At 45.4% G+C, this 16,031-nt stretch overlaps 1 protein-coding gene across 1 annotated transcript in view; it reads right to left on the reverse strand.

The window, feature by feature from the left end:
- clybl (citrate lyase beta like) overlaps positions 1-16,031 on the reverse strand; it is a 57,581-nt gene that overhangs the window by 7,430 nt on the left and 34,120 nt on the right. The window contains exons 3-4 of the mRNA XM_084022880.1: positions 6,180-6,368; positions 1,910-2,011 (exon numbers count right to left, since the gene is read on the reverse strand). Coding sequence (XP_083879006.1) covers positions 1,910-2,011; positions 6,180-6,368 — 291 coding nt within the window. The remainder of the gene's footprint in view (positions 1-1,909; positions 2,012-6,179; positions 6,369-16,031) is intronic.

The raw sequence follows: 16,031 nt of genomic DNA on the forward strand, positions 1-16,031 counted from the left end.
ACACTCAAGAGACACTCAAGAGACTAGAGATACTCAAGAGGACTAGAGAAACTCAAGAGACTAGAGACACTCAAGAGACTAGAAATACTCAAGAGACTAGATGTACTCAAGAGACTAGACATACTCAAGAGATACTCAAGAGACTAGATGTACTCAAGAGACTAGACATACTCAAGAGATACTCAAGAGACTAGAGATACTCAAGAGACTAGAGACACTCAAGAGATACTCAAGAGACTAGAGATACTCAAGAGACTAGAGACACTCAAGAGATACTCAAGAGACTAGAGACACTCAAGAGATACTCAAGAGACTAGAGATACTCAAGAGACTAGAGACACTCAAGAGACTAGAGACACTCAAGAGATACTCAAAAGACTAGAAATACTCAAGAGACTAGAGACACTCAAGAGACTAGAGACACTCAAGAGATACTCAAGAGACTAGAGATACTCAAGAGACTAGAGACACTCAAGAGATACTCAAGAGACTAGAGATACTCAAGAGACTAGATATACTCAAGAGACTAGAGATACTCAAGAGACTAGAGAAACTCAAGAGACTAGAGACACTCAAGAGACTAGAGACACTCAAGAGATACTCAAGAGACTAGAGATACTCAAGAGACTAGAGACACTCAAGAGACTAGAGATACTCAAGAGACTAGAGAAACTCAAGAGACTAGAGAAACTCAAGAGACTAGAAATACTCAAGAGACTAGAGACACTCAAGAGACTAGAGAAACTCAAGAGACTAGAGAAACTCAAGAGACTAGAGATACTCAAGAGACTAGAGATACTCAAGAGACTAGAGAAACTCAAGAGATACTCAAGAGACTAGAGAAACTCAAGAGACTAGAAATACTCAAGAGACTAGAAATACTCAAGAGACTAGAGAAACTCAAGAGACTAGAGATACTTTAGAGACTAGAGATACTCAAGAGACTAGAGACACTCAAGAGACTAGAGATACTCAAGAGACTTAATGTGCTGGCCCACTAGATACTGTACATTACATTAAACCAACAAGATGCCTCCTCACTCCTGAGCGACCCAAATGTCTTATAGTTGTGGTTATCAATCATCTGAAACATCTGAAGGTACCGTCAAGTGTGTTTCATCGTATTCAGCCTGGTTTATTTATTCCATTCCATGTATTTCCAGTCTTTCTGAATTGTTGTACAGCTATATTGTATTACAATACAATACAAGTCAGATCAGCCCTATTGCTGCGGTCCACATGTGTTATCAGACGAGAGGAGGGGGGGGTGATTGTCAGTTGTGAAGCACATGAAACAATCAGAACGCGTCTCGTGGCTTTTGTCGGCCTCCAAATTAATTTCACCACTAGCTGTGCACCAGCCATCTTTATTCCTTTCTTTCCCTGCTTGTAACCTGGGGTTCAGTCTGGGCCAAGGTACAGGGTGTTCTGGGAGGAAGCACACAGAGACACCCCCCACCCACCCGCCGCCGCCGCCATCACACACACAGAATTACAGTGAAGACCTAAAAAGACAAATCAAAAAAAAAGGAAGGAAAGGACAGCTTGTTTCTCCCAGAATGCACCACTCCGTGCCGCCCTCCTCCTCCTCCCCCCCTCCAAGTAGCTGAAGGTCGTGTTGTACTAGAACAGGAAGTGCTTTGACGCTTGCCAAAATATCATTAAGAACTCTTCCACTATTATGACATTAATTCTAATTAAAAAAAGAAACGTCTGGAGAGTCAGACAGACAGAAAAGGAAACAAACCGTTTCCCCAAAGCTTTGAATCCCTTTCATTGTGGACACGTGGAGCGCTCCGCTCGCTGACGCAGTCTTTAATCTGCACCCAACAATGGACCGAACGGGCAAAAACGTCTTACGTAGGCAGTTTTTTTGGGGGGGGGTTCTTTTTGTGTGTTTGTGATTTACCTTAAAATTGAGCAGGCCCACAGCGGTTTCCACAAAGGTGACCAGGCGGACGGGTTCTGTCAGCGGCCGTCCTTTCAAGTGGCGCTGAAACCTGTCAAGAAACTAAAGCACAAAGGGACCAACTCATTAACAAAAAACCCACCGTTTCAATAACCCCCCCAACAAAAAAAAACAATAAATTCATTTGTTCTCAGTACTCGGTAGAGTCAACATTCATTAGACGCCAGCCGCTTTGTCGGGGCGTTATTAAAAACAAACTTTCAGGAGTCCATGTGTGATAATGTGCAAAGATGTTATGTATTTATAAGGTGTGGTGACGCTGCAGAGGAATGCTCATCAACGCATTATTAGTTATATGAACGAGGAGAAACAGGAAGTTTAAAACTGGGAGACGAATGTTCAGCAGTAAAAAAACATAAATAATATGTCACATCTTTCATCACGAGAGCGAGCGAGGGGAAAAAAGATCTTAACATGCAAAATCTCACTTTTTGATATGAATCTTGACACCTTTATTACCCCGTTTCAGTCCTTCCCCAGAAACACATCTATGGAGGGTTCAAATAGCAGAGCGCAGGAGAGCGCCAACAAAAGCCGGTGAAATGAAAATATTTTACATTATCACCGGGGTTTCCCCCCCCCTACCAGCCCCCCTTCCTCTGAAGTCTACCTTCTTTGCACAACTACACCATGTGCTCCCCTGAGATGCATGTAAATGCACACACACACACACGGCAAAAACCTGAAGAAGAAACAAGATTTTGGGATGTCTTTGAGTGTGTTTTACTCCAGCATTATTCTGTTTTTTTGCCCCCCTCCCTCGGTGGCGGGGGAACAGGAGCAACAATCGGGAGTGTGATGTGACACTTTGCCGAGGCCTTTATTCTGCACGGCTCCTGCTAATATGCAAGCTCACCTAAGTAGGGCTTTAAAAACCCCAGGTTTAATTCTTTGAAGACCAAAGCATTTCAATTTTTTCCAACAGACCAGTTCACAGCGAGCCCTGGACTGCCAGTGGGGTAGCCCAAATTCCCAAAATCTATCATCTGGAAACACACAAAAGCCCCCTTCCGTCAGATATTTCCTTTCAAAGCCAGTCAAATAAAAAAAAGAAAAAGAAAAGGAGAGGGTGCAAAAAAAAGAAGCTCAGAGTAGAAATGTCTAACTCCCATGTCTCCCCCTTCTTCCCCTCGTCTCCCCTCTCTCCCTCTTTGACACACCGGGGAAAAAAGACAGATATAAATAACCTCAGGTACAGCGCCGCTATTTTTCCCTAAATGAAGAGCAAAAAAAAAAAAAAAAACAACCCGGCGTTCGCACTCACACCACTCTTGTTCTAAAAAAAACAAAAAAAAACTGAAAGAGTGGGCCCCCATTGAAAGATTTAAAAAAAAAAGAAAATAGGGGCAATTTTAATCATCTCTCCATTCAATCTCAGTTGGATAAATCATATCTGAGAGATTTGCATAAATACAAACCATCAAAGACTTTTCATCTTCAAAGAGGTTTTCAAGACCCAATAGGCTTTGTACTGTAATCATCTGAGGTCACAACCCTGTGGGAGCAAGGCTGCTATGGCAACATAAAAACTAACGCTGGGGGCTTAGCATAATATCCCCCCCACCCACCCTCTCCCTCTCCTCCGCAAACACAGGAAGGGGTGGTGGGGTGGGTGGGGGGTCCGAGAGGGAGTGTGAAAAGAGGGTGTAGATAAACCTATTTCTGTGACAGAGGAAACTAGATAGATACGGCCCGTCGTGGGGGGAAACCTAGCTGATATTACACACACAGATTACCACCGCCACACCAAACCCCAACAAGGCGGCGGCGAGCCGAGCACGCTGTTTGGATCCTGCAGAAGCAAAACAAATGACAGCTCAATGCAGCAGCGCCGGCTTAAGAGCCTCCTCGCCTCCTCTTGATTACATGTTTCTGTCCCCTCTGCCGTATTCTCCTCTTCAGCCATTATACACTTTGGAGGGCCCCGATTCACGCCGCATAAGAGGTGTAGTGCTCGCCATTGTTCCTCCGGCGCACACAGCCCACCATTAGCTGTCAAAGGCTCTCAAAACTAGGGGGAAACCCTTTAAGATGTTATTCACTACCGAATTGGCAAAAAGAAAAAAAAAGGGGGGGAAAAAGAAGAAATAACACCTCTTCTCGTCCCCATTCAAAGCCACGCCACAAACAAGCCCTCTGACAATTTCGCCACCCAATCATGAAAAGAGAAGGAGGGCGAGATGTAGGCAAGAGAAAAGGGAGGCTATAGTGGGACAAGTTTCAATTAATTTTCTTCAAAAGGGGGCCAGATTAAATGTTTCCGGCCTGCTGAAGTGTTCATTTCACAGAGGGGAAGCGAGAGAAAAGGGGGGGGGGGGGGGGGGTGGAGGGGAGGGGGTGGAGGCGGAGTAGGAGGAGGAGGAGCGGGACAGGGTTGCGATTCTTTCGGTCCCAGTGCACACACCAAATAGTGTGGTGGGCAAAGAATGCACACGGCTCCCGAATCTGTGTGAGAATTGTCCTCGGACAAAAGGGAGGGGGGGGGAGTTACGCCTGTTATAGCCCAATAAGGCCTGTCAGTCACACAAGGGCCGGGGGGGAGAGGAGGAAGGCAGAGCTAAAGGTTTCCACACAAAGGGAAACAAGCAAGTCCATCTTTTAGCGACAAATCAGTCTGGAGGTTCCTGTGCCAATATCAATAAAAAAAGAAAAGGGAGAAAGATAAACAAGCGAGTGGATTTACTGCGCCGCTTTACGAGAGTGCAGAACATCGGACACATGCTTTAAAAAGGTGGACATGAAGGTGGAGAACGTTTTTGGGGAGGAGAGACAGGGACTCGAACGCACGGCGTCGGACGAACCACGTGCACCTGCTGATGCAAGAAACAACCCGACTCACGTTCAAGAGTGTGTTTGTTCCAAAACAGCTGCAGAATGAAAAAGAAGGGTAACCAGCCAAATATTTTATAGCTCTCAACGGGGCTGACTGGGATTTTCAGGCATAATAATAATAATCATAATAATAACAATTAACAAAGAATAAAACTGACTTAAGAAAAGTAGTAAAGGGAGAAACGTCTGCGCTGAGGGAGAGAATTAGTGAACACCTGTCAGCAATTATACGAGGAATAAAAGGAAAAGGGCAGCAGGAAATAGATGTGTTCTAATTAAAACCACTAGTTAAAAACTTCCTGCTCCTGCCCCAAGACCATGCACCGGTGTGTGTGTGTGTGTGTGTGTGTGTGTGTCAACACTGGAGGGGAAATGCCAAACAAGACACCCTCCTTTCACCTCTCCATCTCTACAAAAGCAAATCTTAATGTCTCCTCTTCTTTAACAACAATAAGAGCTTCATCAAAATAAAAAGTAAAAGCAAAGAAAAAGTGGAGCAGCCCCTTTAAAGATACTTAGGTAAACATCCTGCCCACATTAAAAGAAACAAACAAAAAAACAATCTTAATGAGCAAAAAAAAAAAAAAAAGCGTACTTGAAGACAGAACCTTTGAACTGCAGACGGTGGAAGGAGGCAGACAGTGAGTGAACCATATGGAGCTGATCAGAAAAAAGGCCTCCATTAATGATGTCACTGTCTCCTGACCTTTGGGGACCTGACATCCGTACAGCGCCCCTTTATAGAGAAAGCCAGAGGGATGGCCGACGCCTCCTAACCCGCCCGGTTAGTAACGATGGATTACTAATATATTAAGATTATTGGGAACGATGCAGATTATTTTGTGTTTGTCAACCAGCTTGTGATCATCCTCACATACCAAGAAGACTTTCGACAATACTCACTGTGCATGAATGAAAGGTTTGCCTTTAACCTTTTAATTTAATTCTTTCGCCGCGACACAAAGTCGGGTTCCAGTAAAAGTCCGGCGGTGACAGGAGGCACCGTCGTGTTGTTACAGAAAAGCTATCGGCTTCTGAAGCTAATCCCAAAAAGAAATGTCATCCGTTTTCTTGAGCGACGGCCAAGAAAAACACCGCCGAGTCCTGCCGCAGGGATCGATTCCCACTTCTTTAACTGGGAAATGGGGGAAAAGTTTGTTATGATTGCTTTGAAGATTCCCGAGGTTTCCTCTTACTTGTGTCGGAGCACCGCTGTGTGGACGCCCAGAGGTGAGAGGAGGGAGTCTTATTTTGTATTTGCATGTATTGCAACTTTTTGGAGTTTTATGTTAAGGAAGCTGCGACTCCATTCAGCCTTTCTTCCCGACTTTAATTACCGTAGTACTTCTAAAAGTGGGGGCCAACGATCGGGACTCACCCACTGCACCTCCTGAGTGTCCTCCACTTTGGGCAACATGATGGCGGGCGGGAGGACCTCGGCCTGCAGGATGACCTGCAGGTCGGCCTCGGCTAGACCGCTGGACACCGAGTTCACCCTCACGCACTTCTCCGTCCGGCCCAGGTCCAGCTCCACCAGCATCCTGGTAATGGTCTCCCGGGCCTCCACCTGCAGCACAGACACATTGTGAATGTAAAAATGACGGATAAAAGATTTAGTTACTGCAAGAGCTGACGAGGAGGAGAACGGAACAAAAAGGAAAGGTTGTAAATGAAAATGCATTGATGCAAATCAGTTCCATCCACCCCAAAAATAAAATAAGTGATTAATCGCTGAAGAATGCAACAAAAGTCCAATCTCCTCCAAGGCAACGTGAATAAACAAATTAAATTGACCGTTTAGAGCACAATCATAAAAATAAACCTGCTGCAGACAATGTGCCGTCGCTGTGGGCGACTGACAAAGCTTCTTAAAAAAATAAAGCACACCTGCACCCTTTGACTGCAGTATTATAGATATACAGTACAGGACGCCACATTATCAAACAGACTGGACTCTCTCAATGCCGGCATTGTACGAGCCAACGCAGGAAGAGGGATGAGGAGGATGGAGGGAAGAAAATCACAAATCAAAAGAGAAAGCCTACAGTCCCAACTTCTATCAGTAACACAGGAGAACACGGCGGTATATTCAAACCAGATGGTGGCGAAGAGGGACGGAGACAGAGAGGGAAGAAAGAGGGACGGGGAGAGAGAGGGAAGAAAGAGGGACGGGGAGAGAAGTCCGGCTGGAGTCGGAGGAGAGAGAGAAGGTTCTCCAGGAGAAATGTGGTCCGAGTTAAAGCGGCATGAGGAAACGGTAGCTTAGGAGTTGTCAGGTCAGATCAGAGGCTGGAGCATGTGAGTGCTGTGTGTGTGTGTGTGTGTGTGTGTGTGTGTGTGTGTGTGTGTGTGTGTGTGTGTGTGTGTGTGTGTGTGTGTGTGTGCGTTGTATTTCTCCTCTTCTTTTCCATTTAAGTCAGGTTTTCAAATTTAACTATAAAAAGGAAATAATGGTAAAAGTCAGTGGGTTCACTTTTGGGAGAGAAAAATTAAAGTAACACAAAATAGTCTTTTCAAATTGTTTTTTATTTTTTCAAATTTGATCTGAAGGAAGTAAAAATGTACAGAAAGAGCTGGCAGTGATGTATAAGAGGTATTTCTATGACAGACAGACAGACAGACAGACAGACAGACAGACAGACACACAGACAGACGGACCATAATAAACAACAGAACTATATAAAAGGAAATCTAAAAACACAATTATTACATTAAAAAAGTGCACATCAGTTCCTTTTTAAGATTTATACTTATTACATTTTTTTTAATTCTCTCAAAAGAAAAGAGAGGAGGATCAAACTGATACCATGCATCTAGAAATGGTTTGAAGATGCTCATATGACAGCATGCACCATCTGAGTGGGACCTCGGTGGAAACGGCCGAGGCCATACATCACGATCTCTCGTAAAAGCAGACTCAAACCTATAACGGTCCAGACGTACGGGAGCTTCTGGGGACCCTTCAGGGGTCACGGGACAGCTTCTTAGACAGAACCAGCCCCTCCTCCTCCGGCTCTGATCTCCTGGAATGCAGAACTGCACTGGATATTAGGAACACCCCTCCCAGTGTCAATAAAATACTGGTATCAAAGTACATATCAAAAGATTTGGCTGGGATTTAATGGGGGTCAGGAGCGGGCCGGACCGCTGCGTGGCATCCGTGTCGGCCTTCTGCCTCATTGAATGAGACAAGAGGGATGTCACACCGTGCGATGGGAGCGCTGTGATCTCTGACTGCGCTTTTGCTGGAAACCTCTCTCTCTCTCCCTCGCTGTCTCTCGACCGTCGCGGCCCATAAGCCCACGTAACTGTACCGCCGTAACTTAAAACGGACGGAGCGATTTACCGCGGCCATAATTCACGATTCATAAACCTGCTACTTGGTGGATTAGATTCTGTCTGTCCCTCGCCCGGCTCACGGCGACTGGAGAAAATTGATCTGTGAGAACCTCGTAATGCCCAGGGGGGGGGGGGTTGATCCCAAATCTAAATAAATAGACGAAAGAAGCACCGTTTATAACATTCGCAGATCAAATGGAGCCGGTGAGGGCCGAGTCTCAAACCTGTAGAAGAGCTTATTTTAATGTAACCAGAGGAGAGAATTGTCTCCGTTCGTGACGGTATCTCTGAGGCTAAGGAGAAGGCCGGGTCACCGTGCACTCGCCTCTTTTATCTCCCTCTCTCTGTAAAGTGAGATATTATTCCGCCAGACACCTTGACCCCTCCGGGCTCCGCTACTCCGAGCTTGAATAAAGCCCTTTGAAAAGCAGATATTTTACATTAATGGACAGCCATCCAACAAGTTGCTTCAAAAGCTGCCTCCCCAATCACCTGGTGTCCCACGGAGCGCCCGCCCCGACGTCAGCCCCGTCTCCTCTTTGATTCCCCTCCATCATCTTCATCATTAGAAGCTGACACAAAGGGGGTTGGCGGCCGGGCGGGCGGAGCGAGGCGGGCGGGGCCACCCGTCGAAACGCAGAGACGCTCGCGAGAAAGCTTTTCAAGTGCGGGAGAGGGCTGACCTTCCGGAGAGCGAGGTCAGCTCCTTAACGCACAGCCTGAGCCCGGACGCTCAGGAATCCTACGGAGAGGCGTGTGTACGTGACGCAGCGTGGCGGACGCCTTGCAGACGCCAACATCAGACCACGGCGTCCAAACCGGTGTGTGTACAGTTCACAGCGGGGGGAGGGATCATCGGATCGAGGACGTCCAGCCTCGTCCGTCATGCAAACGTCAAACATCCCCATCGGTCCCTTCATTCAACTTGGATTAGATCTCAGGGAAAGCGGTTGTTACTGGATAGAAGATGAGGGAAATAACAAAAGGTTGAGCATGCATGAGATGTGTATTTAAGGAGGGGCAGAGCAGCCTGAGGAACAGCAGAATACATGGGATCATATTTGTACGACGGCGTAGTAGTACCACTGTAGTAAAACAAAAAAAGAAAAGCTGCCAAGAGAGGGGGGCAATATTCGGAGAAAAAACGTTATAAACATAACCTCGGCACATAAAGCCGATATATAAACAAGTTGCTTGGCTTCGCTAACACCTTTGTAACACCATGTTTGTCGTTGCTATGACAACAACTGAAAGCTACCGTTAGCATCTTAGCCCAACCGCTGTGATCAATGATCAAACACCCATAAGATAACAGTTTGTCCTCATATAAATAAAAGCAACAATAAGTATCAACATCATCACCTTAAGGACCTTAACGAGGGTAACGTTGGGATGATTCATTAGAAACCCATCGTAATAAACTCCTAAATTTACGACTTTTATTCTCAGAATATTGCCCCCCTCTGCTGTTTTTCCTCCTACAGCGGCTCTAATACGCCGTTGTATATTTGCTCTCAAACAGTAGAGTGCTGTGTCTTTTACTCTGGAAGTGTATATTTAAAGAGAGTGATTTTTGTTGTGAAAAGAGTCAGAACTCATGAGTCACAATGAGTTTTTCATTTTCTGGCATTTTGCATCCCGCTGTGCGATTTAAAATGAGCTGGAGACGATCGCAGGTGAAGGCTGCCTGCCTGAAGTGCCACCGTGTACATGTTTGTACGTCTGTCTTTGTGTGTGTGTGTGTGTGTGTGTGTGTGTGTGTGTGTGTGTGTGTGTGTGTGTGTGTGTGTGTGTGTGGACGGGGTTTTTGACAAGTGGCACGCTGCACTCCAGAGAAGCCGGAGAGTGAGATGACTGACTAATTCAGGCTACGCTGCTAACTGAGACGTAGCGGTGAGGAGATCCGGCCTTCAAACCGCTGTCAGCGTCGGAGAGGCACGCGGCGTTTTATCCGCCATCCTGTCAGGACGAGACGACGAGACGGGAACTGGCGGGATGGAGTGGAAGGAATCAAGGAGAAGCTCCTTGTCACTGGGGCTCAAAACTGACAGCCCGGAGGTGGAAGAAACAGCTAGTTATTACGCACTATTTATTCACTTTAATGAGCCATGAAAGCAGCTCATTACGGCTCTTTGGTTACAGTTCATTACGAGCTGCATCGCTATGTTTTCTTCTCGGGGAAATTAATTCCCAAGGCTAAGGTAAAGGCATCATCGCTGAGTATCTTTAGTATATTCGCTGCATAATTAAGATTACTTAAGAGTTTTGCTCGTTAGTGATTACGCATTGGTTTGTTTCCCAGCCATTTATTTCTCATTTGCAACTCCCAGTACAGCACCCCCCCCCCCCCCCCCCCAACCGTAGTCTTTCCCAGTTTACTAGAGAACAACCAACACAGGAATATTAACTCCACGTGTCTCTATTTGCTCTCTTTTAAAGCAATGATTGATGTTGATGCCTCTGATTATTATTATTTATTTATTTTTTAAAGGTAATGGAGTGATTTACATACGGTTTTATTACTGGAGCTTTGAAGCCTGTTTGAGCTGGAGGGCATATTTTGAAATCATGACCTCATCAAGCAGAACAAAAACAATATTCAGTGAAATATTGTTTTAAAAAGTAGAGTTAGGTACGACATTGTCATTCAGTAAAAGATGATTTGGAGAATAATTAACAAGCAATAAATTGAGCTGTAGCTGGAATGAAGTAGACAAGGTCACTTCATCAGTCCCTCCATTACAACCAACTATAAAATCATACATCTGTGATTCCACAATATAAACAAACCATAAAACTACCTAGAAAATGCACAAATCAATTCAAACGTGCAAAGCTGTTTTCACGACTTCAAGACCGCCGTCTGCTGTAGCTGAGGAATCTACAAGAACGCTCTGAAGTCGCTGTATAATGGAGGTCAAACAGAGAAGAAGTCTTGTCATAAACTACAAAAATGCATCTTGAGTGCAACTGCTGCAGGAGTACGATGCCTACAAACGGCCGCTGACAGCGTTTCAGGGCGATGGAGAACAAGATGTGTTCCTTTTTTTTGTCATTTTGGTCAAAAAGAATCCCAGATGAGGCTCGTTATACTTGATTTATTCCCACTTTACAGTTTTTATACATTTCCATTTCTAACTTGCATCTTGCCTTGTATTATTTTGAAGTTTAACTGACTTGATATTATTCTATATAAAACTAAATTGTCTTCCAGATTTTCTCTTCTCTCGATGATGATTTCAAAAATGTTTGAACATTGACTTTAACATGTTTTCTTGCAGAATAATTAACGTCAACTGTTTCACCTGTTAATACTTCTTTGAGCAGCAGCAGAAGATGACTTTAAAAATGTTTGGCATTAAGACTTAAGTGGAATTCCTGCAGAATAAGAGGAGGGACATCGTTGCTTATTTATCCCCCCCCATCGTCCACCAACATCTGCTCCATCCTTTCATGTTTTCCACTCTGTCCTCATCGCCTTCTCCATCATCACTCCTCCTACTAGGGGAAAACGCTCGGCGAGTGTTGCGTTGCGCGGCTCACGTAGCGCCGAGCGGCGCTGGCTTCGGCGCTGCCAGTGAAAACACCAGAGTGTAACAGGATAATGAGAGGAGGGTGAGAGGGCCTCTCTGTTCTCGGAGTCTCAGCGTTTTCTTTTCCTCTTCTTCTTCCCCGATTCCCCCGCTCGGCCTCGATCCACGCCCACGATATCTGGATCATGAAGATACTCAAAAAAGACCAGAGAAAAGCTCAAATGGGATTAATGACTCGTGTTGATATCTAAAAAAAAAAAAAAGTTGCTCTCTCGACTCAGGAGCGACCAACGCTAATCACGACGCTGTCATCACTCTCCTTGTGCACCCTGACCTCTCGTTCGCCTATCATGCCCTCCCAGAGGACTCCAATCGATACCCGACACACAACACTGAAGACACACACACACACACACACACACATACACACACACAGTGACAGACAGCGAGGCTTGGATTTGAAGGTCTTTCTGATCCGGCCTGGACAGGGTCTATTTTCTGGCTGAGCGGCTCACATCCCGTTTTCGTGCGTCTTGGCAGTTTCTGGCCGTCTCCTGGGTCCTCCGAGGTGTCGAAACCCACAAGTACACAAACACACACACTCACACACACTAAATACAAACGTTCAGTATTCATAATTCCACCGGCTAACATTATTTCCCAGGAGCTCTTTCTGTCAAGAGTTTAGTCACTTGAATCCACTCAGATCTCTCCGCGTCCTCTGGAATAACACGGCGAGCGCCGAGCCGAGGTCATGTATCAGTTGACAGTTGGCTGCATAATTTATGTTAAGTTTGGGAACAAATCTCCGGTGTCAGACACAGTTCATGCATAGAACGGCGGCTCAGTACTGACTGCGCTGCTACAAGTAGAGAAAAGTTGATAGACCGTACTAATGTCGACCACAAAGGTCCGTACTGGACCGACTTGGTGCTACTTTGCTGTTATAACTCAACAGAAGATGCATGTTTTTGGCCGGTGATCACCTTTCATTGCATGAGAAGTACAGTTGTTATCTTCTGTATTATGTTGTATATTTCTGGAGTGAAAAAGGACAGATCATGGGACATAATAAATAATACCTCAAGACTCGTAGTTTCAGATTGATTGATGGATGGTTTTAATTATAGTATCGGTTGAAATGGATTGGTACTATAGTTGCTATTGGTTTCCAGTGGTATAAAGTACAATGTGGAAGATTATTGCCTATAATAATTACAATTACAAGAACATTAAGTAGATTCTAGGTCATGGAGTACACAGCACTTCATGTTAGAGGCAGCAGCTATACAACTATTTATCGCTCATAAGAATGCTACAAATCTGAAAACTCTACAAGCGATCAATCACTCATATCTCCCCAAAGCTACAATTGCTGTATTTCAAGCCCCGCCCCCTAAAGCATCCCCTGCTTCCTGGTCTGGTGGACTCTAAATGGACCATAATGTACTAAATGAACATCATGCTGGATTGAAGAAGACTTGAAACTAGAGATTGAGACCATAAACTCATGTTTACAATGTTTACTGAGATAATACATCAAGAGAGAAGTAGGACCATTTTCTCATAGACTTCTATACAACCAGAGAGGAGTCGCCCCCTGGTGGCCAGCAGAGAGAAGTAGGACCATTTTCTCATAGACTTCTATACAACCAGAGAGGAGTCGCCCCCTGGTGGCCAGCAGAGAGAAGTAGGACCATTTTCTCATAGACTTCTATACAACCAGAGAGGAGTCGCCCCCTGGTGGCCAGCAGAGAGAAGCAGGACCATTTTCTCATAGACTTCTATACAACCAGAGAGGAGTGCCCCCTGGTGGTCAGTAGAGCAAATGACAGATTTAGGCACTTCAGCATTGGATTTATTTTATTTTTTTCATACCCAGAGGTTGCCGCCTGTTTGAAGACCATTTTCAGGATAACAGCTGACGTTACGGTAACATTAAAAATATGATCCTTCCACAAAATTGCGTTAAATGAACCGCGGAGAATCACGTATGACTGGTTGTTGTAATCAAATCCATGTACTTGTAAAAACTGAAATCCAGGAGCGACGGGGGATCTCTGGCTTCCACGTGGGCCCAATAAAAGCTACCGAGGGTGATCAACATCACTTATTATTATTATAATGATTATTATTATAGAATGCTTTACGCACCTTCAGACGAACAACAAGTCTTCCTGCTTCTTCTGTAAATATACTGAAACTGTCTCTCCGTCACAGTGAGCTGCAGACTGTAACAATATCGTGTGCATTTGTGTGTGAACGTCCATGTGTGTGTGTCTACGTGTGCACGCTTGGCCCGTGTCTACTCGTGCACGTGCACGCCGGTGTGCTGGAGGTGCTCCCCGCCGCGCCGGCCGCGCCACCACGCCATCTGGAGAGGAAATCGAGTGTGAAGTACAGTATAGTTTGGGACCAAGCTCCGTGGCAGCGGCTCAGCAGTTAGTTCATTAGTTCCAAACTTCCAGGGATTAGGAGAGAATCTCTACAGCGGGGGAGGCAGGGGGGGGAGTCGGGGAGTCAGGGAGTCGGGGATGGATGGAGGGACCCATGTGGGGGAAGAAAGAGGGAGAGAAACACCGGGAGGAACGCTGGAGTGTAGGGCAGAGGGAGAACACGGGGGAGAGAGAGAGCTAAACAATGTTAACCCTGAGGACCCCGGCGAGGGGAGGGAAGGGGGAGAGAAGGGGGGACAATGAAAGAACAAGACAGCGAGGGAGAGGAGGAGGAGACAGGACAGGTGTAGCCGTCAGTTCCGCTCCGGGGTTTCAACCTCCCTCCCTCTTCCTCCACCCCACTGATCATACAGATATGATGATATGTGTAAGAGTGTTAGAGCAGTCAGCCTCGTCTTCCCTCCCTCCCTCCCCTCCTCCCCCCTCCTCCCCTCCGGGTCTGTGGTGACAGTTAGCAAGCTCTAGGTGGCTCCTACCCTTTACTCCTTTATCTCATCTCGCTGCCTCGTAAGCAAGCCGGCGTTGCTGCCAAGCCGAGGCGCCGACATTTTTTTTTTTTTTTAGTCAAAAGCGGCAGGCAATTAAAGCGGGCACTGCCGGATTTCAATTTTCAAGGGGAGGGGGTGGACTGACCTTCACGGTGTACCTTTTTGTCATGAATATCCTTTCCTGTTTTAAGGTGAAGGTGACAGATAATGAAAAGAATACATTAATGAACACATAATAGGAGGGTGGTTGTGGGCAGTAGACCCCCCTGTTTTTTTTTAAGGCCGATCCATGCAAACCCATAACCCATTGTTACCAAAAAAACAAAACAAAAAAAAGCAGAGGTTTGGGGTTGGGCTCCGTCTCCGAGCTCCAGCATCTCTTGGCAAACGCACGGTGCACGACTGTGAGGTTGTCATGGCGAAACAGAATCGCAGCTACGTCAGTGCAAACACACTCGCAAAGTAAAACCATCCACCGAGGAGCCAGCTGGTCCCAGATCAGATCTTAAAAATCTGACGTACACAGACGGTCTGGAACAGCTCAAAACATCTCCTTATAAAAATCACTTTATAAGAGATTTTACATTTTGGCATGTGGGCACAATCCGGACAAAATAAAAGCTTTTTAAATGCCAAAATATCAAAGAGGTGCTTTTATTGTGAAAAATGAACAGGACAATGTCCTTATCACCAAATTAGCAGAGATTTCCTTCAATAAGAAAAGTCTTCTAATAGTGCAGGGAGGAAAGGTAAGCAGCTAAAGGTTAGAGGGGACTTTTATTGTGAAGGGTTCATAGGAAATGAAACCACGGTTTTACGGGCCACTCCTTTGACCACGAAATACAGAATCTGATCAGGCGGGTCGCATTTAAAGGTGTGCACACACACACACAAACACACACACACACACACACACACATATATAAACAAACACACACACACCTAGTGACTGCGAGTCATTAATAGTAAATAAAAACAAAAAATCTTGTATTGGAAGCTCCTCCCTCTCTTCTCTTGCGATATTATTTCCTGGTGTCACTGACGTGTTTTCATCATCTGAACTCGCCCATGTTACAGAAGCTTCGGTTTTCCATCAGCGTGAACTCTGGGATGCATTCAGTGATCCCTCACAGTTTGGCAGCGCTACAAGCCCGATGCACGTCATCGCCCATATATAAGAAAATAAACTCTGGGTCGAGGTTACACACGTCAACCGTTACGTAATAAAAAAAATCAAAGCTGTATCTGATCCATCAGACTGTTGTGAGAAAGAGAAAATTACAAAAAATGTGGATGAAAACATCTGTTTTCACTTAAATGTTAAATTCCAGAAGTTGGATTCACTGGGCACAGACTTAATCAGGTGCAGCAGCCACTTTTCCTTCAAATGTATATATCACATAACGCCAAACAT

This window comes from Eutrigla gurnardus (assembly GCF_963514095.1).
Source record: "Eutrigla gurnardus genome assembly, chromosome: 12".
In the NCBI taxonomy this organism is placed as follows: Eukaryota; Metazoa; Chordata; class Actinopteri; order Perciformes; family Triglidae; genus Eutrigla; species Eutrigla gurnardus.